The sequence below is a fragment of the Antennarius striatus genome, chromosome 5, assembly GCF_040054535.1.
Source record: "Antennarius striatus isolate MH-2024 chromosome 5, ASM4005453v1, whole genome shotgun sequence".
NCBI classification, from domain to species: Eukaryota; Metazoa; Chordata; class Actinopteri; order Lophiiformes; family Antennariidae; genus Antennarius; species Antennarius striatus.
The window spans coordinates 23,520,001-23,542,500 of record NC_090780.1 but is presented as its reverse complement, the minus strand read 5'-3'; the positions used below and the strand labels follow the sequence as shown (position 1 = coordinate 23,542,500).

At 43.2% G+C, this 22,500-nt stretch overlaps 1 protein-coding gene across 1 annotated transcript in view; it reads right to left on the bottom strand.

The window, feature by feature from the left end:
- Positions 1–17,015, bottom strand: part of epha8 (eph receptor A8) — a 60,638-nt gene extending 43,623 nt beyond the window's left edge. The window contains exon 1 of the mRNA XM_068315337.1: positions 16,872–17,015. Coding sequence (XP_068171438.1) covers positions 16,872–16,959 — 88 coding nt within the window. The 5' untranslated portion in view covers positions 16,960–17,015. The remainder of the gene's footprint in view (positions 1–16,871) is intronic.
- Between the last annotated feature and the right edge of the window lie 5,485 nt (positions 17,016–22,500).

Genomic DNA, 22,500 nt, shown 5'->3' with positions numbered 1-22,500 from the left:
TCTTCTTCGTTTTGGCTTAGAATTTACTTCCCGTTTTTCACCTTTAGTTCTCCGTGGCACCACGCCACGATGGAGAGATGACAGATGAGAAAAGACCAAGACAAACTTAGCCAACCGCTAATTCTCCCAAAGGCAGTGGGGGTGTCTCTTTCTACCCTCACATCCCCATAATCTCTGCCCGGGGGCTTCTTGTCAAGCAATCAAGCCGTGCTTCTCACATTATCATGAGTTTAAGAAAACACTTCTCAGCTTTCCGTCTTTCATCGTTCATCTTTATCTGTGACACTCCTGCTCTCTCTCTTCCTGCCTCTCCTGCATGTTAAAGCCACAATATGGGATGTTTTTTTTGTTTTTTTTTGCCTCCGAGCAGGAAGTGAACTCCGAGGGGGCCCGGCCCTCCTCCGCCTCGCCAGTCGGGGTTCACGTTCGTGTTCAGGTCGATGAGCTTTTTTTTTTAGAACACGCTGAGATTACAAAGCAAACGCTCGACGGTCGCTGGTGGGAAAAACGCAGCAAAGGTGAAAGTTCGAGAAATATTTGACACCCTGGTTGAGCGGCGTTGCAGTTTCAACAGACGGTTGATATAGAAAAGAGAAGAATGGTGACATTTGCTCTTCTTCCTGTTTGTTGGGGAGATAATTTTATCAAGCGATAGAAATAAATTCAAAAAAAAAAAAAAAAAGCCCAAAGAAAAGTCTAACTTCGACAAACAAGAACCGCCCACGCAGTTTGAGCGACAGGTGACTTCTGGCATCGGTAGAAAACTTCACACCGGCGAGTATTTAAAGCATCTTCACAGCCGGTCGCTCAGGTGATTTCACTCTCACTTCCGCCTGATTAAAGCTCTTCTCTGGATGGAGTCTGAAGCCTGAGTCTGACTGACGTTTGACTTTCTGCTTAACTTTGATTGGACTCAGACAAAGTCTGAATTAGTTTTTATGGGTGAAGCCGAAGGACAAAAGAGTAACGACCCCATCATATCATCGGCTGAGACAAGTTTATGGTTTCCATCCTAGTTCGCTCACCTCGTCCGTGTTCCTCATTACCTGATGCATTTTAGCATGCTAACTAATTAGCGTTAACCAGGAAGCACTGGCATTTGCAAACTCTTCTTAATTATTAAAGTATTTTCTGCACTATAAGGCGCACTGGATTATAAAATGCATCTGAGAACTATAATGAGCCTTTTTTTCATATATAAGGCTCATTATAAGAATTGGATTATAAGAAATTATAATGGATGATAAGAAATTGAGAAAATAATTTATTCAATATAAATGTGTATTTATGTTATTATTTAATTATTATTTATGTTTATTGTTTATGTTTACAGTGTATGTTTGCACACATGATGCTCGATAAAAGGAAGGGTCTTGATATCTTTATTTATTAGACCATTGGACATATTTTTTATATTATAATATATATATATATATATATATATATAAAATCTGTTTATTGTGTATTTTATTTATTTTTTGTGCACCACTCCTGCTTTATGTGCCTTCAATTATCCCTTGAGGATAAATAAAGTTTTTTGAATTGAATTCTGAATTAATCATCACACTCACCATGGCAATCCATTTATCATTATTATCCATTATTTATCTATTATTTCTGCCTGGAATCGCTGGTATCGCTGCAGGAAACAGGTATAGGTACTACCGGTGGTAATGTGGGGGGGGACAAAAACACTCAAGCTCCACTTCAGGCTTTAGTCTCCAAAGACAAGAATATTTTTCCATAAAAATCCTGCCAAGTGGCGGCTTGTGATCCTCTAATTCCTGCATGAAAAACCCTTCTGCACCCCCCTCGCAAACACAAACGCACAAACACCCCCATGTAGTAATTAGCCGGCGTGTCAGTCCTGCTAATTTCGAGCACTGGGCCGCCGGAGGGGCCAGCGGGTCAGAACACACACACAGATGGCAGCGCCGCCGCTCTTTCAACCCTCCATCCATCCATCCATCCTTACCCCACCCCATCCTCCCTGCTTCTACACCCCCTTCTCTAGGGGGGGGGGTCGCCGCCGACATCCCGTCGTCTCATATCGATGATGGCCCCCCCCCCAGGTTAAGGTCGCAAATGGATGCCGCCAATTACACTCTTCTGAGCGCTCTTCATCGGCTAAACCAGAGTGACATCAGGAAAACGCCAAGTGGATTTAATAACTCTCCGACGTGCCGACGGGAATTTCGCTCTGCTATACTGTTATTATTAAAGAACCAAAAAAATTACATATATACATTATATATATATATATATATTATATATATATTATATATATATATATATATATAAAAAAAGGATGGATATAAATCCCCCTCCTTGAATCTGGAAAATGTGCGTCAGTTTGTTCCTGCCACAGCCGAAGCGTGTAAAGATTCATAAGTTATTCCCGGTGGTATTCATTTAATTTCCTCTCAAATGAGAAATCCCTCTGTCTTTGAAGGTGCTGGGACTCATTTATCTAATTTGCTCTGGCTGTCTGAATTATGATTTGTGTACAAGCAGACAGGGATTGGTGGCAACGTCTGCTGCTTTGCTTTTAATGTGACAGGATCTGCGCGAGTACAACAGAGGACATGGCAGTAATTAGTACTTTGTTTTTTTCCCCTCATCATACATGTAGGAAAAAAGGCAGAAATGAAGCCCGGTCTCTGAATCCCACCTCAGGCAAACTATTCTGTCGGTGAGCTTTTCAAAGTTGGAGTTCTGTTTGTTCCTTACGTCTTGAAAGTCCTGAATTTCTGGGACAGCAGTTAAAAGGTTAATGACCGTCATTATTATTCTTTACTCTATTCTTTGTTTTTTACGTTATGCACAACTCTCATTCATTGTGTAATAATCTAATCGTAACATGTATTTGTTACATGTTTTGATGCATTTTTATGCTTTATAAAACATTTATGTCTGAATTTTTGGGGGGCTTGGAACGGATTAGGGTATTTGCATGGAAAACGCGTCTCTACTTACGAAATTTTCTACTCACGAAATTTCTTCCGGAACCAACTCATTTGGTAAGTAGAGGCACGACTGTATTCCTGTTCCAACCCAACCCACCAACACCAGACCCCAACATGCTTCCCCAACGGCGCCACATCCAACGTTTCCATCTCCGACCCCCTTCCCCGCCCTTACACATCTCAGAAGGCGCCGAATGAAAAATCTTCCCGCCGATTCGAGTATTTTTTTTTTATTATTATTTTTTTTGCTCATGTGGAGACACGCCACATATTTCCCAGGGCGGTGGTCAACGTTCCTCCTCCATTACTTTTTCCCCCTCCTCCATTCAATCTGACCGGGAGGTTGGCGGGGTGTCGAGACGCCTGGGGGCGGGGCGTTCATGTCGCGGCATGCATCAAATCAGCCAGGCCTGCCAATGCTACCAAAATGCATTAATGTGCACACACACACACACACACATACACACACACACACACAATTACGGCCTGTCTTGGAGGGAGTTCGCCTGCAGCGACTCCATACAGCCGACAACAACAACAACGTCGACTTCTTCTTCCACCCCAGAAGACACGGCCATACATTTCAAAGAGAAAGAGTGCAGCAATTATTCTACACCAAGTGTCAAAACACACACACACACCCACACACACACACACACACACACACACCCTATATACGTATGCATACATACAAACAGCAGCAATCAAAAATGTGCATCGTACCATTGTTGGGAAGAAAGTGAAGCGATGACAACCATGTGTCGGGCAAACGTACACCAAACATGCACGCATACGTGGACGGCTAACACAATCAGTGTGTGCACACACACACACACACACACACACACACACACACACACATACACACTCGTCGGCTGATGGCACAAGTCTTTGGCCAGACAGGAACTATGACAGCGGCGTAATTATCTCATCAACACCTCCCTCATCTAACAAGCTTCTCCTTTTCCGCGTTTCCCTTCTCGCCGCCCGTAAAGCTCCTCATCAGCGTTCAGAGGAGACAATAGGAGCACCACTCCGACACCACACCTCCTCTCTCTCTCTTTTTACATCTATCCATCTCTCGTTTTCTCAGATATGCACACTTTTCTCGCACGCACGGGCCACACTCCTTTTCTAGTCGTGCTTTGAATCCGCAGCCGCCACCAATTCCCCAAACTCCAATTACGAGAGTAAGTCCACATAAATTACTACCTCTTAAGAAAAAAAATAAAAATAAATGTAATAATAAAAAACCACTCCCTTTGTTCATTCACGGCGGCAAAAAAACCAACACAAAAAGCCACTTCAAATGGTTTGCATCACGCCCTCCTCCAGTTTCCTGTTTACTCGGCGAGTAAACAGGAAACTTATTATTATTATCATTATAGCGCTAAAGCTGATGAAGGGTCGGTTTTAAAGGGAGTGTGTGACTTTAGACGTAATAAAAGATGGAACCAAATTAGAGCCAAGGTGCTCAGTGACTCCTTTGATTCGCAAATTTGTTCATTCGTTGCCCGTGAAGCACACGGGATGGAAGGAGCGCGGAGCCGGATCACGTTATTACCGAACTCAAGGACGCTCAAGTACAGAATTCGCCTTCCAAGCTAATGAGCTTCAGCGACAAGAACGACAATTTTCTCTGCGTTCAAAAAAAAACAATTTCAAATTAAATTTATTCAACTCTAATGCAAAAAAAAAAAACCCCGATGGTTTAAATTATTTTATCCTTGCTTTCGGGCATGAGAAAAACAATGTTGACTTCTTTTTTCAATTTACATTTTCACCTCACAAGGGATTTGGTTTAAAGCGAGGTTTCCGTGGATTTACAAGCTAAATGCTAATGTCACATGATCTCAGACGTCAAATAAAAGACAAACACACCTCTAATTTAAAGGTAAAAAGGGGGCGTTTCATTCGCGCACCTGTCGCTGTGGCTTCTAGCAGAGAGAGAAGGGGGGGGTGTTAAAGTTAATTTCTGAATCTCTATTCCCTCAGTCGTGTCAAATAGTTTTTAATTTGCACTGGTTCTCATTCGGTAAAGTCGACAGTTACTCCCGTGATCCCAAACTAATTCGTCATCCTCCATCTTTTTGTCTTCACATCTGTCCATTTCCATCACAGGAAACCTAAAGAAATATTCATTACGCCTGTTTGCCACTGAGGTATTCATTTATTTATCCATTTATGCAGGAACTCTTATTTGCACTTCATAAAAACTGAACGCACCCCCCCCACCCCCCATCCATTGCTGAACCCCAGGAGATGCTGGAAGAATTTAATAAGCACACTTTGAATTAAGATTTTTTTTTTCCTCACACTAATTTTTCCAAGGTCGACAATAAATACTGCTAATGAGAACATGAATTTATATTGCTTTGAGAGGCTATGTAAGTGGATTCTGAAGTCTTTCTGAGGTTATAAGTGGAAATAATTAAATTAAACATGACCTTTTAATTAGTCTTCCAATCCAAAATTGTTTCAACAACAATAAACCTTTAAATTAATGCTATTGTTTAAACTTTTTCAATTCTCTACGGGGCAAAAATAGATCTTACCACTTTAGCATGCGGTCAAGCCTGGTGTCTAACCCTGGAAACCACCTGAAAAATGTCCCCTTGTGTCTAAATTACCTTGAATAAAGTATAAGAATTTTAACTTCGGAGCTTCAATGTGAAGTTTTGAAAGCAACCAGAGAAAAATCCTTCTCAAACTGCGAGTGAATGAATGAATGAAATTGAGAAAATTAGAAAAACTGCAGCTATCAAACAAAATCTCATTCCTTGATTTTCTTCTTTATTCCCCAACTTTCTCCTATTTTCCGATATCTTGTTGTTATTCTCACCTAAAACCGATTTATTTGTCTTACGATTCTCCCTTATCTTTCCTGCTCCGTACACGTTCAGAGTCTAATTTAACCTAAATCATGGCATCGCCGTGGTAACAACATCTTTTCATCCTCTCTGATGCCGTTGACTCTCCTTTCTTGTTTCTTGAAGTATCCTTAAAGTATTTGTTGCAGCAATGGCCCATTTTCCCCACAGGGATCATTAAAACTTCATCCTGTTACCTCTGCACCTACACTAACCTTCTTCTTCCTCCTCCTCCTCTTCCTCTCATCCTTCTCCCTTTCAAACTCTCCCTGAAGTTTTTCTCCCCAGAGGCTCCCTCTCTCGTCTTTTCTCCTCACATCTCAATTGTGGTGTAAGCATTTTGTCCTCGGTGCAGAGAAAGCCGTACAGACGGATGGAGGAAGAGGAGGACTCTTCCTCCAAAATAAATAAATAAACAAACAAAAAAACAGTTTGTTTTCAAGAGTCTTGAGACCTTTAAATCATCTTAAGACTCTTTACACCTCGTAAACACAAGGAACCTCATCTTGGATTAAACTGAAGGTTTTAGCTCCAAAATATTTCTATAATCAACCCAAATGAATTCATCTTTCTCCCAACAGCAGTTCCAGTCGACTTTTTTTCGTTTTTTTAACGAAGCCTTTTTTAAATTGGTGCTTTTACTTCTTCCACTTCTTCCATCACTGGTCTCAACAACACTGAGGTCATTTATTGGACACGACTGGACAGATTTTCACTGTCAGGAAGAAGTGGAAAGGTTCGCATTCGCCACTCGAATCCTGATTTTTATTTTTTTATCTTTTGCGATGAAGCCCGTCGCCGTGACCGTACAAACGAGCAAATCAAAAAAAGGGACGCGGAAAAGCGTGACGCCTTGGAATAGCGGCCAACAACTGAGGGGTGATTTTTGGTAAATGTATTCAGATCAAATGAAGTGTTCGCTATCCTTCAGTACCCTAGAAACCGCAAATGTCCTTTTCGTTTAACGCTTCCTCGGGTCCTGACCTCTCACCGTCGTGACATCGATAGCAAAAAACTTGAAGAACTTCTTCAAAGAGGCGAAACACGAAGCCCGCCGTCGTCTGTTTAACCCCGTTGGAAGGTAGAGACTTTAAAAAGACGTACATAAATACAGAGAAATCCAAAAATGGTTACACCGCTGCTTCTGTAACCTGCGAGCGTGTTTTACACCGGAGACGACGATAGCGTACGTCATCGTCGATGCCGGAGCGTCCAAAAAAATCGTAAATGGAAATGAAGTATGGAATTGTGCAGCCGTGCAACTTTTTCCCATCATATCAGCACAAAAAATCCACCCAAGACAGCGTTTCTTTTCTACGAACAAAAAAAAAAAAAGTACGGCAAAGAAAGCAGGATATACTCTGAACCTGCCCCAGTTTACCCAGTCTCCAAAATTTACAAGATTGGGTTGGAAAGAGCGATCGGACAATCTCACACGTCTTATTTTAGCTGATGCCCCCAAGTTGCATCAATGGAACTCTGTTTTTGGATATACCCCCCACCCCACTGCAAGATACGGCGTTTTCCGCATGATGGAGGGTGGAGGATGGGTAAGACCTGGAGAGGTGCATCCTTCCCCAAGGGAACGGAGTAAATACCAGGCGATACTGCCGCCTGGCCTCCCCCGGGAAAACATCCAGCGAGATATAGACACAGCGGAGGAAGCGGCGTGCCGAGCTATTTATGGAGTGAGTGAAGAGGAGAGGTGAGGAAAGACTGAGGTTGGTGGTGGGGTGGGGGTGGGGGGGGTGGATGGAAATGAGAAGGAAGAGGCGAAACACGTCTGAAAAGCAAGAAGACGGAGTGTGATTTCTGTAGCCATTAGCATCCGGTAGAGAGATCTGGGTTGACGTCGGCAACACCTGCTGAACACAAAAGAAGCAGGCTGTCGGCGGCGCAAGAGCTAACAAAGTACGGCTGAACTTATTGATTTATCGCGGAGAGAGTTCAAGCAAGGGTTAGCCGCGCTCCACTGAAAGGCAGCCAGAGAGCAGAGAGAATATTTTAGTCGAGATGACGACTGATATTTTATCAGTTCAGACTCCACTCCGCGGCCCAGGGATCTCTGCGGCGCCACACTCGGGCTCTGCCTTCCCTTTTAATAAATAAAATGACTTCTTAAAAAAAAAAATCTTTATTTATTTTCCTCTCATATCTGCACGTATGTCTCCATCTTACACTGATGCCCTTTAATCACTTCCATCATTTCAGGGAAGATGACATTTTTGGTAAAAGAACCTCTCATCACCTCTGGCTTACGCCTAATGAAGAATGGCGATCATCAACCGTCATGTTAATGTGAAGTGTGTGTGTGTGTGTGTGTGTGTGTGTGTGTGTGTGTGTGTGTGTGTGTGTGTGTGTGTGTGTGTGTGTGTGTGTGTGTGTGTGTGTGTACTTAAAGAGAAGATCCTGCATTACCCGCAGTGAGGTAACGTAATGATGAATTCCACCAGGTGGCTCGGCCGCCACGCAGGTAGCAAATTAAAAAAAAAAATCTCAGGCGATGCGTAGAAGACGAGTTCTAAACCAGTTATGTCGATTAAATCTGCGGCTCTTAATGTTCTGGGGCGAGGATAGGAAACATTCTCTCCCCACCCTGCAGGAAAAACATCTAAATATGACTACTGTAGATTATCTGTAGGAATTACCTGGACTTGACGCACCATAAGTGGGTTTTTTTAGGTCTTTCTTAGCATCTTATAAGACATTTGATGCAGCGCTTTAAATACTGACGCAACGATTTGCAAACAGTAGCATCGATGGAAAACTCAGCTCCATTACATCCGATGTATTATCCCCTGTAAGAAACTGATACTCAAACACAATATATTATATTCTTCTTTGGAAGAAAATAATCCATGACAAAAAGCACAATTTTCATTTTTTCTCTAACGTCTTTCCTTCTATGCTTGTTATTTGGATTCCACATGCAAATTAAAATGTCTAATTGCCGGAAACGACCCAGCCTTCCGTCGCCTCCGATCTCCACCTGCTGTGAACACAAGTTTGATTATTTTATTTTAATTTTTTTAGGTGTTGTATTTCATGCGTAGGACTGGAGGTGATTAACTTTTCGCCAACTCTGCACAAACTCAAACATTGGCGTGACTCACCGAGTCGGGGAACTCCCGGTGATGTAGGAGATGATTACCGTTAACGAGTGTCATCTTTTAAACGTTGGAGCGTGTCCATGTGTCTGACTTCTTATTATCTCCTCCCTTCTCTGTGTATAAGTGCCGCCCACGCCGTCCTGGCGTCCGGACGAGCGCCACCACGCAACCATCCGGCTGTCGATAAGGACGCCGCAATGTGACGCACGGTAAGGACTAAAATAAACCTGATGGAGGTGAAGCCATCTGAGGATAAAATCACGTCCAACAAACACCAAGGTGTGTGTCTAAGTAGACACTCAAGCATTGACGCGTGACGATCCGCTGCTGAATTAATGGGTTTATTTCCCTGGCAGGGGTGAAAAGTTGAAATGTGGAGCTAAATTAAGCTTAACCAACTCGTTGAATTGTGAGCAGATAAACGGGTCGAAACGGGTCGCAGTACCAGTTAGCCAGTCTATTGGTTACCCTCGCTAACTCGCACGTGCCCAGGATCTTCCACTAGAGTTACCTTTACCTTCAAGTCTAAGCGACCTCGCGAAAGGTTGCCCTGGTTACTATTCCTGTCCGTTTGCTAACGGCGGATAGAGAACGGTCAAAGAATGGATGTAAATCAAAAGTTCTTCATCTTTAATAACCAACATTTTAACCTTTCATAGTTTATTTTGAAAGTATTGTGTCCGGCGGTGCTCTTCAAGTCTTGACTTTGCTCTGGTTGTGTCTCTGGATATCAGGGTCTATATTTTACCCTCTACATGAAGCACAAACTTGAGTCTTTGGACGTTGGGGTATTTCGTCCCTTCTTTTGCGATTTATTGTATTACTTTACACTAAACGCTGCGGTTATCTCCATAGGAGGTGACTCATACTCAAAGTGCTGATGCAACACGTTGAAATAAAACTTTACATACTTTTTTTTTTTTTTGCCAAAATACCGAATCAGAATCCTTCCCGTTCTCCCCGTTGCCTTTCTCTGAGAAGGTACGACTTTATAAATGCCTTCCTTCCCTGCAGACTAATGCTTCATCGCCGTCCAGACATTAATAACGCCACAGATACAACTTGGTTAGATGGAGTGTTTGTCTGATTGTGTGTGTTGAGAGGAAGCGTTCGTACGCCTCTCGTGTGTGTTTGGAGTGTGTCCACACGTGTGTCGACGCTTTCATCAGATGAGGGATGAGTTATCTGGCCCAACCGCTCCCTCGCCACATATTAATTACATTAGGCCTGTGATATATGGATAGATTACTGGGTGTAAAACACATTATTTCCTGGTGGAAACAGGCCCCAGGTGAGATCCATCAGCGCGCCTCATGGCCCGTTTGGGGCTCGCTACATCAGGCGTTAGCTGTCATCAAACGCTGCGTTGATGCTTCTACAGACTCCGGGGAGTTTTTTAAATGTACAAAAGCACAAACGGTTGTTTGAACATCACTTCTGATGGTGTTTCTCAGAGGGTATAACTTTAGATAAAACACACTAGTTGTTTTAGCTAGAGACCCATTGGGTACCAAGGGTTCAATTCCCACCCACGGTCCTTTGCTGTAAGTCAACCCTCCACTTTTCCTTCCTACTTCCCTATCTTAATAAAAGGCAACATTGGAATAGGAAAAGGAAGAATGACTTTTCCACATTTTGTCAATATTTCCCAGAATTCTCTCGAATCGAAGCTCTAGAAAACCACATCAAACGTTGTTATACGATATTAGAGTAACCCAAGACACCTGACAGGAAACTAAAACACATTACAATATCAGTGCACAAACACCATTATCCCAAATGTCAGGAGTTAAACTGGCCCTGAATAGAGTCTCACGGGCTTCTAGAACCTTTGAGAAATAAACAAATAAATCTGACAGTTTCACCGTTAGTCAGTCCAGATGAGTTTTTGGTTACTTTGCTTCATGTTCCTTTGCCTCATGTTCCTCTAGTAAAATACATTAGCTTAGAGGCAACAACCCCAGTTTGATTCTTAGTACCACATGTAGATACTCTATATATCCCACTTCTACCCCCTCTGAATGTCAACCAATACCCGTAACCGATCGTTAGTTGGGACGACTTTGTCGTGTTGTTGCCGCGACTCGCAAGAAACTCTTCTCAAAGTGAGCCGAGCACAAACTCGTTTGACCTTATTAGCTTTTTGCAGCTATTGAAGCGGGTTGGCAGGTTTGCCAGTGTTTATCAGAGCATATTAGACGTTCGCTGGGCTTCTATTAAACTTAATGAACATTTAAATCCTTTAATGGATAGAAGGGAATTTAGAACCGCAAGTTATCAGCTAGATGTCCTCCGCCGTTGAAAAGACGCCCGGCGATGGAACTAAAGAGGCACTTTTGAGGTAGCAGCCTCCCCCTCTTCTCCCCTCTCTTCATCTCATTTTGTCCTCTCACTCTTCCTCTCTTTGCTCGTGCATCCCTCTATCACACAGCCTCTCTTTTGTCGTACACTCGCTGTGTTCCTCCGTCTATCTGTAACAGAGAAGAGGAGGCTGTAGCTGCAGAGACAGATCTCTGCCATTCATCAGTCCCTATGAAGACGACATCATAGAGATCTCTCACCAGGAGGTATGTGGGAACACAACCACAGCACCATCCCCATTACATAGCTGTCAAGCATTGCCTGCAACCTTCTCACACTCTTTTTTTGCCTTTTTATCAGCCATCCCAGTGAGGGATCTTCTACCGCGTTTGCTAGTAAAGCGCAGAAATTTGACTTAGCCAACGATGCAGCTTCAATCATGGCCCGGCGAACTCTGTCCTGCCCCGCGTTGGGTCCTGCTAATGTCTGGAAAAGGCTTAAGAGAGGCCTGGCCTGCTCCCGGCTGAGGCTCAGGAGACCAGTCGACTCGACTGTATTGATCTGCTAGCGTCTATATTCCTGTCGACAGCAGGCTAACAAGGCTGATGTCTCAATAAATACTGGTGCCTTGGGGAGGGAAGGGAGGGGAGCAGCCGGCTAGCCAACAGCAACCTGTGGCGAGACAAAGCGGCAGACGGAAAGAGGGGAAGGATCACGCCCTCTTCGGTTACTTAACGCGAGCCCACACAGTCTTTCTTACCTCAGATTGCTGGAAATCAGTCCAGTGGATGCTAAATACGGGCAATCAGCTGCAAAAAGCTTCATTAATAACCCCATTTTTCAGTTATGACACATCTTTGTTAGCTCACAACTCCGCTGACAGATGTTCCCTCACGTCTGCGGCTCGTCTATCCATTATTGACCGGGTGCTCTGAGCCACACAAACAAAATAAAAAAGAAACACATCTAAAAGACTCACGCCGACAGATAATGAGGCTGCCGATCTATTTGCGAAGCGTCAGACTTCGGGATGCGGTTCGGCCGTTCTGTCTGGCGAGCAGGCAGCGCCACCGGTCAATGCGAAGGTGTTACAAGCTGAAATATAAGATAGCAAGACGGGAAATATCTTCCCTCGTCAGCGAGTCTGCTGAAGTGTCCTCGAGCAAGAGATAAAGGACTCCACGCCTGTGCTTATTCAGCTCCTATTGTACAGTATATCTTGAGAAGGAAGTATTCTTCTCTCTAATCTGTTAAAGACTGTTCCGACCATTGCTATGAGAAGTATAGAATCTTTCTCTCGTGTCACGTTACACATTCTCACTTCCAACTTATCGGACTAGAGACCAGTCCCTTCATGTGACACTCCTCTGTTTCCAAAGCTCTGTAATCAGTTATCTAGAATACAAATGCTAATTTCCAATAGAACCCCAAACCCCCAACCAAACCAACCCCCAACAACTTGATCAAAGAACGAGGTTCTCCCTTATAAAGAAGGTAAAAATATATCTGATTTAAGTTCAGACTGAGTTTTCTGTAGGTGTTCCAACCAAACCATCCCAACAGCCTCCTGATTTCTGTTTACGCTTCTGGAGAAGTGCCCCCGGCCAGAACGCCGGAGGGGGTAACTCCAGGGTCACGTACCGAAGCAAAGGCCAACTGGCCGAGAAGCCTCGTTTTAGGGGAGTTGGAACAGGTTGAATCAACATGAGGCTGGTACTTCATTGACCAGGTGGGGGGGATCAATACAAACAGTAATATCTGAGTCAACCGTAACACCGCTCAAAATCATAAACCTCTTCTTTCACAGACAGAAATTTGTCTTTGGCTCATTTTGCTCAAAAAGACAACAACTCCCTGCAGGCGCCTTTCAACTTCTCCCCTCTTTGTTTCCTGTTTTCCCTTGTTGCTTCTAAATTACATGTTCAGAATTTAGAAGTTCTGAAAAAAAATAAAAACAGAAGAATTGGTTGTTGCCTGCATCGGCTTCTCTTTCCCCCTTCAGTCCTCCTGCAGCAGAGGTATGTGTTAATAACCATCTACCTACAGTTTGCTCATTAGCGGTGAGTCCTGCTCTCTGCATGGGGCTTTTCATGTTCCTGAGGAGCAGCAATAACCTGAAGGAACGCCTCCGATCCTCGCCGGGAACGCCACGGAGTGGGACGGCGAGCAGGAGTTGAATCGGGGATAACGCCGCAAGGCGGACAGGAGTGGCTGATCGGGGAAACACCACCTCCACACCCCCGCCGTAGATTCAAACCAGAGCGTGTTGGGCCGACACTGATTTACAATCCTGATAAGCAGCAAATATTAATCAATGCGCGTTCGAAACAATAGATTCAAGGTTTCACCTCGGAATTAATTCTTTGAAAACTTTTTTCCTGCAACACAAAACTCAGGTTTTACGGACTTTTAAAAAACTGAGTGTTCAAACAAAGCAAAAACAAAACAAAAAGAGGTAACTTCTTTATGTCTGAGTAATATTATCATTATTATATATTATTATTATATATTATCATTATTGTTATTTTGAGTAATTTCTGCAGTAATTACATTAAAGGAACACTTAAAATATTGAAATAGTAATTAGACTAGAAAATAAATCAAACATTCTTCTCAGAGTGTTGAAAAATTCAGAATATCTTGTCATGATTTTCTTTTTTTGTTTTGCTTCTACCAATTCTTTAAAGACAGAACTTTTTACATCCAGTTTGTAACGATGGTAAATATTTTGAAATAAAAAGTATGAAAAAATTTTTTTTTTGAAAAATTACAACTAAATTTAAGGAAAAAAAGTATATATTTAAAGATATATATAAAACTGTAAACGTGAAATTGTTTGGAGTATTGAATGATGTCAGAGACATGATGTCTTTATTTATGTATATATGTCATCTTTATTTATTTGCCTTTCTACAGATACATTTTAATTTGCATCAAGGGAGAACCACAGAACGTGGTTACATAACAAGGATTCCCTTGCGATCAATGTTTTTCAAACATTTTACACACTTGGCGATTATTTATGTACTTTTTGTCATTTTTTTTTCCGATAACCTACGGTGAAAAGTGACGAAAACGTGAAATGCGAAAGACGGAGGATGTTTGTACGTGATTACCGGGGAACCTGGGATTTAATCAATGTTTTTTAATCTCAAATTTTCATGCAATCAACGATTCTCCAAATTCAGTTGGATTTCTTCTTTGCTGAGATCAGTTGGGGGATGGAGTGACCGAGAAAAGATATTTAATTTTATAACTGCGTAGAATCTAAAGAGCAAATGATGATTTTTTTTTTCCTATTAAGAAGTAAAAACTATCTAAATTTTCCCAGATGCACAAAAAAAATTGATCGATATTCCTCGTGTTCTATTGACGAGTGGGATCAAACGGCAGCCTGAGCGTAAAACGGAACGTTTGAAGGACGTCGTGACGCCGACCGCCGTGACGTCAGGACCCCCCGCTTGTCGTTTACACAAGATGAAAACCACAACAGATGTAAACAACGAGCACAAACAAGATGGCCGACAGCCCCTCCCACGTCAGCCGTACGCAAAACAGTCAGCGTGATGCGGGGGTCATGATCCCGCCTCCATTTATTACCAGTAAATCTCTTCCATCTACAGAGAATGTTTAGATTGACCCCCCAGTTGGATCAAAGAAACCAAAGCAGAGACGAGATTTCAGCACAATTAAATACGTCAGGAAAAAACTATGCGTGTGTGTGTGTGTGTGTGTGTGTGTGTGTGTGTGTGTTGGGAGGGGGATCATAGGAATTGATTTGTTTTTACATCAATTACTTTTCACAATAAGAGCAAAGTCAAATTATTTATATCTCTGTATTCCAACCGGTGCGATTCTTTCATTCCCATTAAAATGTGAAACTACAATTCAGTTTTTTTTCCTGCTTTTGCATCACTTTGTTGGAAAACCTTTTAGTTTTTTAATATTTCTGCACATTTCAACCCATTCATTTGAAAGAATACCCATCAGAAAACAATCATCGATCCCAGAAAACAATTTGCGAACATATTCTGACAACATTTGCGTTCACATTATTTTAATTATTTGGCAGGATAGTAATAGAATTTATTATCACGTGACATAAAAATCTGCTCTACATTAAAATGACCACGTTTAAACCTGCAGACGTTGTGACACAATAACCACAACGCGCCCAGAGATACCCGTCAGCGATTCCCCATCTGCACCGACAAACGCTGACTGACGGCAAAGATGTGAGAATAATTGGATTTTTGTTTTTGAAATATACAAAAATGAAGAAATACTTTCATCTTCCGTCACAGCGGGTCAGTCTTAATGCTTTTAAATAAAGTTAATGATTTATAATATATTAAAAAAAAATTTAATTTAGTTTCAGATCCAAGGAAAACAAAAGTACATTTAAATAAAGTTTTTCAAGAATCTCACTTCTTGTGCAGTGAGATAAATATCCTCTAAACCAGAACTGAAGAGAACATCAAAAAACTTTATTAACACAAGCCCAGTGAAACGACGAACAATCGTCACGGGAGACGATGAAGGAATAAAGACGGCATTAAGTGAAGTCATTACCCCAACCGGAGCCCCGACACGCAAACGTCACAGGATGTTAATGGCGGCTGGGAGATGATGCGGTCGCCGGGGGCGACGCTGGTCCCGTCTGGACCGACCGTCTGTCTGTCTCCCTGTCCTGAGTGGATGAACCCACCCGGCTCTGACCCGACCCACCCGCCCCTCTCGTCTCCACCCGCCCCGTCTACGGGGTCAAAAGGCCCCGACCTTTGCATCGCTGCTGTCACTCGGCCTTCGGAGCGCAGACCCGTGTGGACGACCCCGTCACACGCGTGTACACACACACACACACACACACCGACAGGCGCCGGAGGACTTCCTGTCGTGTGTTGCATTTGTCAAACAAGTGACAACAACACTTTTTCCCCGTCTCGCGGCGGCGACGGCGGCCGATGGATGGGAGGAGACAAACCCAAGCTGGGCTTGAGGGACGAAAACGCGGCGCTTCGGGTCAGTTGTCGGTTGTGTTGTCGCGTTGTTGAGCGCCATCACTGAGCGCCCATTGTTCCCAGTAGCCGTTCCACTGGTGGGTGAACGGTTAACGGTTTCCCCGCCGCCGCTGCCGCCGCACGGATCTACGGGTGAAGGCGTGAACGCCGCCTGGCGCTTTGAGAGGACGGTCTGAGCAGGGAGGCGTTCGAGCTCGATCCGTTTACCTCAGATCACACACACACTCACACACACACATACACACACACTCACACACACACACGCATGTCGCCACCGCCGCCGCTGACACGCAAACCCCAGCAAACGTGTGCCGTGTCAAAACGACACACACACACATCACACACACATCCTTCCTCGAGTTGCTGCGCAAAGCAAACTTTGATGTCATGCCTCACACACACACACACACACACACACACACACACACACACACACTCTTTAAGTGTGTATGCATTTATTGATGAGCGTTTTTTTTCCAGCAGCTTCCACATTTATGAAGTTAATCCTCGCCGTTAGAGATAAAGATTGCTCAACTCTATCTGAAACACACACACACACACGCACACAAACACACACACACACACACACACACACACACATACCTTCGTTGCTGTTAGTTCCCGCCGTGCCCAGAGCCTGGAGTGATATAGTCCACAGCAGCAGCGCCGTCAGCCCCGGATCTGAAGCCATGGTGTGTCCCTCACACCCCGCCGTCTCCCACTGCCTCGCTCCTCTCTGACTCCCTCTCTGACTCCCTCTCTGACTCCTTCACTCTGCCTCTCTGCCACTGGCTGCCTCGCTCGCCTCTCCTCCTTCTTCTTCTTCTCCTCCTCCTCCTCCTCCTCCCGTGTCCCAGGGTTGAAGCGGGAGGCGCTGAGGATGCTGTGTGTGCGAGGAGTGTGTGTGTGTGTGTGTGTGTGTGAGGGCTGCGAGCTCATTGGGTTGGGAGTTTGAGCTCGCCATCCTCGCGTGCCCCCCCACACACACACACACACATATACATACATACAATTAAAGGGGGAGGGACCAGCATGTCTGTCAAAGTCGCTCCAGCCAATCAGAGCGCTGGGCTGCCTGTTTGATGCACTCTCTGCTGCCACGCCCTCCCGTACCTGCCGGGTCGGATCCCACTTCCTGTTTCTCAGCCGACGCTTGGCTCCACCCCCTCTCCCCCCATTATTTATCCTGGTTTGTCATTGGCTGGCTGCTCGAACAGCCACACACACACTCTCTCACCTCCCCGTTGGCGAAATCTGACTGATGGATGGATGGAAGGGGCTGAACGTCTGCAGGGCGCAAGGACAACGTTCAGTTATTGATCGGATGTACAGTATCAATTACGCTATAATCTACTGTATGCACTCACACACACACACACACACACACACACACACACACACACAATTGATGTCCGATAACATTATTTACTCTTCAGGTCCATCTAGTCTCATGATAGCACCTGGGGGGGTGGGAGGGGACTGTTTGTCAAGGTGAACAAGGAACTTCAACAACAATAGCATGTTGTACAGTTACAGTCATCACCATGGCGATGGTCATCCCATAGTAATCACACCTTTAATATTATCAACACTGCTGCTACTTCAGGTCGAGTTGTGCTGCTTCATCTCTCATCTGTTAGTACTGTTATTATTACTGTTATTACTGTTATTATTACTGTTATTATTACTGTTATTATTACTGTTGTTATTATTATTGTCATTACTGCTGTCATTACTAATGTTGTTATGATTACTGTTATTACTGTTATTATTATTGTCATTACTACTGTCATTACTACTGTCATTACTAATGTTGTTATGATTACTGTTATTACTGTTATTATTATTGTCATTACTACTGTCATTACTACTGTCATTACTAATGTCATTACTACTGTCAATACTACTGTCATTACTACTGTCATTATTACTGTTATTATTGCTGTTATAATTACTGTTATTATTACTGTTATAATTATTGTTGTTATGTTTATTATATCTATTATAGTTGTCATGTTTATTACATCAGCGATTCTATTATTACTACACGATTTGCCAGAATTATGATGGAAAACACTACAAGTGTTACCGCTGTTAAACTCAAAGCCACTACTGGTAATGAAGACAATGACAGCGATAATAATACCAGTAATAACAATAAACAATAATAACAATAACAATAATAATAAATAATAATAATAGTTTTAGTAGTAGTAATCAAGTTATTAATGCTATTACTAGTTGACACCACTATAACTGTCTACCATAATAACTATAACAACAACAATAATAACACTAATACTAATAGTAATAACAGTTATCATCGTAGTGTTAGTAGTAATCAAGTTATTAATGCTATCAGTTGTCCCTACAATAACTGTCTGCTAAAACAACAGCAACAACAACAATAATAGTAGCTTTAGTCGTACTAGTAGTACAGCGGTACCCCTACTTACGAAATTAATTTGTTCCGGAAGAAATTTCGTAAGTAGAGATGCTTTTTCCGTGCAAATGCCCTAATCCTTTCCAAGCCCCTCAAAATTCAGACATGTTTTATAAAGCATAAAAATGCATCAAAACATGTAACAAATACATGTTACGATTAGATTATTACACAATAAAAGCATAAAAAAACAAAGAGTAAAGAATAATAATGATGGTCATTTACCTTTTAACTGCTGTCCTCATTGTTTTTTGCCTCATTGTTTTTTGGTCTCTTCCTTTGTTTGTACGGGGAAAAAAACTCTTTTCTTCGTCTTTTCTTTTCCTCTTTTCTCCGTCACTCTCTTGGGGTCCATAGTGAATACTCTAAAAGTTAATATATTTACGTTTAAACTATCAGAACACCTCACGGGTGGAGGGCCGAATGACGAGACACTCCATAAGCACCGATCTAGCTCCACACAGAGCTAGAGTGACATCCCTCTTAGCCAATGGGATGCCAGGAATATACGTAATAGGTAATAGCCAATGGCAGAGCAGCTACGAGAATGTTGCGTTCAGGAACCTGTGGGAGATTCGAGTATCAGCCGAATTACATTACGCAAATCGAAATTTCTTTCCTAAGTAGAGCTAATATTTTCCTGCTGAGAAATTTCGTGAGTAGAAAATTTCGTAAGTAGAGACATTCGTAAGTAGACGTACCGCTGTATTACTAGTAGTAATGAAGTCATTAATGGTATTACTAGTTACTTCTACTGTCTGATTGTAATTCCTGTATATTAAACTCCACACGTCCTACGAACTAATATTTAATCAGATTTTCTTCCTGCCTGAACATTTATTATTCATTGGCTCAAACTCGCCTCCAGACTCTCCGTGTTTCCGGTCTGACACGTCACGCTCCTGCGCGGGGAATCTGACGCTGTTGTTGTGTTTCCACACTGACCCGCGGACCCCACGAGGCCCCGGGACACGGCGACACGACACCGGCACCGCTCGGTAACCATCACCGCATCCCGGCTGCCTGACCTCTGATCCACACACCACCGACACGGCCGGGGCTCCACTCGTGTGGATCAGACACGCAGCTGGCCTGCTAAGAGGGTGAGATGGGGGGGATGGGGGGGGATAGTCGAGCCCCCCCCACCACCACCACCACCCGCCTCAGGCCTGCAGACACTGGGGGCTCTGTGTGCGTACAGGGGGAGTCTTGTGCTTAACGCGCAACGTCTCAATAAACCCCGAATCGCACACGACGCGCACGCAAAAACGCGCCGTGCGCGGATATAATCCCTGCAGATGTGTATTCCTAATCTGCAGTGTGTGTGTGTGTGTGTGTGTGTGTCGGTGTTACCGCTAGGCTGCACTGTCAGGCTGCCGGTGTGCCGGTGAGGATGACGCGTCGTGCATCTTCATCCTGACGCTCTGGAATCACCCGGGATCACGTGACCAGAGAGGACGACGCAGGCAGATCAAACCTGCTTTCCTTTTCTTTAGCGCGGCATCACGCATATACACGCAGCAGCGGCTTTAATTAACGTGTACAGCCCATAGAACACACACACAACCGGATGTTTGTTGTGACTTCACAAACATAACCTTTTACACTGAGCCGCACCGAACCGGAAAAACATCTATATCCCGCGGAAAACATCACACCGGCGCACGTCTCCGGTCTCCGGTAATTGATTTCTATGCAGAGACGCGTCAGAGTGACAACTCAATTTAGGTGTGTGGGTACAGCTTCTGCTCATGTTCTTTTTTATTTTATTTATTTTTTAGAAAAGGGAGGAGGGGGGTGTCCACGTTCAAAACAAAACACCCCGGAGTGTGTGTGTGTGTGTGAATGATCTGAGGGCCTAATTTTAGTAGAACTGAAGCGGGGATGAAGGAACGGAACGCGTAATGGATGCGTCATGACGCACACACACGCACACACACAAATGCGCGCACACACAACTTCTTCAAATTGGATCCCGGTAGCGTTATTATGGCGTAACACGCAATGACGTCATGAGAAAACACAGTAAGACCTTGTTAAATAATGACAACTCTTTTATTTTCCTCAGCAGAAGAGAAAAGAATATTTCCCATTATATATATATATATATATATATATATATATATATATATATATATATATATATATATATATATATATATATATATATATATATATATAATTAACACAAGTTGTTGTTGATGTTAAGTAAAAGAATAACAAAAATGCAACTTGAGTTTACAGGGGTTTTTTTTTATTGGAGGTACAACGGTTGTCATGGAAACAGCCCCACTTACAAAGTGCTGATGTGAGATGGAGTTTTGGTAGAGTAGAGGGTAGAGTTTTGGTGTAATTATATTACACAATTGAAATAATCCAGCATTCGTAAAGACAAAAAATGGGATTCAAAATAAATTGGCAAAAAAAATATTTTTTTAACTAAAAAAAATTGAGAATTAAAAATGTAAAAAAAAATTAAAAATGAAACAAAATTAAATTAATATTTAAAAAAAAAAAAAAAAGACAGTTCAAAATAAAGAAATCAGTGGTTACCCATACGACAGTGGTTACCCGTTCGTAAGTAAGTACAATGAGTGATGCCTGTTTAATTGGACGGTTTCTGTCTTTTGTGAGGAGCGTCCGGGACCGTGAGAGGGTCTTAACCGGGAATCGGCATCGATATCGAGGTCACGCGTTGTGTTTGTGCGATTGTGTACGTGGGGAAACCCAATCCGCGCTTGTTTGTTTGTGTTTACGCGTCTGAGAACAACAGAAATCCGGGCGTCAACGAATGCGCAGGGTCACGAGGGGTCGGCTCTGTTGTTGAGTTAACAGAATCCTAATTAGAGCTCTGCCTGTGAGCCCCCAGCGCCATTTCCTGCTAATCAATTAGCATGAAAAGAAGAACCAGGCCTGAAACTTTGACCCGCCGTCTTTGTTCGTGTTCGATGTTTTTTTTTACCGTTTTATGTTGATGTCGGGGCCGACTGGCCTCCGGACAGACGCCCGGGGTAAAAGTGATGACTTGAAACTCCGGCTTCTCGTCCTGATGGTCGAGTTTAAGAGTCGCCGTCCTGTTGCCCCCTGGGAAAAAAAAAAAAATCACCTTGGTTTGCTCCCGTTTGCAAGTAGGTGACCCGGGACAAACGGAAACCACTTCCTGTTAGCGCCGGCGATGTAGTTTTTTTTTGGTTGTTCTGACCCAAAAAAAAGGTTCCGACGTGTGAAAATAATTAGAATTAAACAAAAACGCATCGAGTGACATCAGCGGCAGTTCTATCAAAGAGGTAGAAGACTCGCAATTACCCCCCCAAAGGTCAGCGTGAGGCCGTTTAACCCCTGCACCGCCTCATTAATGAATACTGAAGCAGACCTGAAGAAATGGAGGTTTTTTTTGTTGCAGAGCGCCGATAATGAGGCAAAAACACGCTCAGTGGCAAAAACACAGCGGGTCCAGAAACGGCTCATGTTTTCGCTGCTGTTGTCATATTTTATTCTTAAATTTTTAAATAAAAAACAACCCCAATCACATCACATATTCAGACCGATTCCGGACTTCAGTTGTGAAGGGATGTAGAGGCTTCGGTGAGGGTCAGAGGTCGTCACGCCGATCATCGTTTATAAACCACGTGAAATTAATTAATCGGGCTAAAATTCTCCCTAAATGCCAGAAAGATTATAAATTGATTTAATTTAATTTAATTTAGTTACCGTGACTTTTTGTGAAACGCGAGTCACGACGGGATAAACCCCGACTCGCGTCCGGATTTGTTTTACACGATCCAAAGT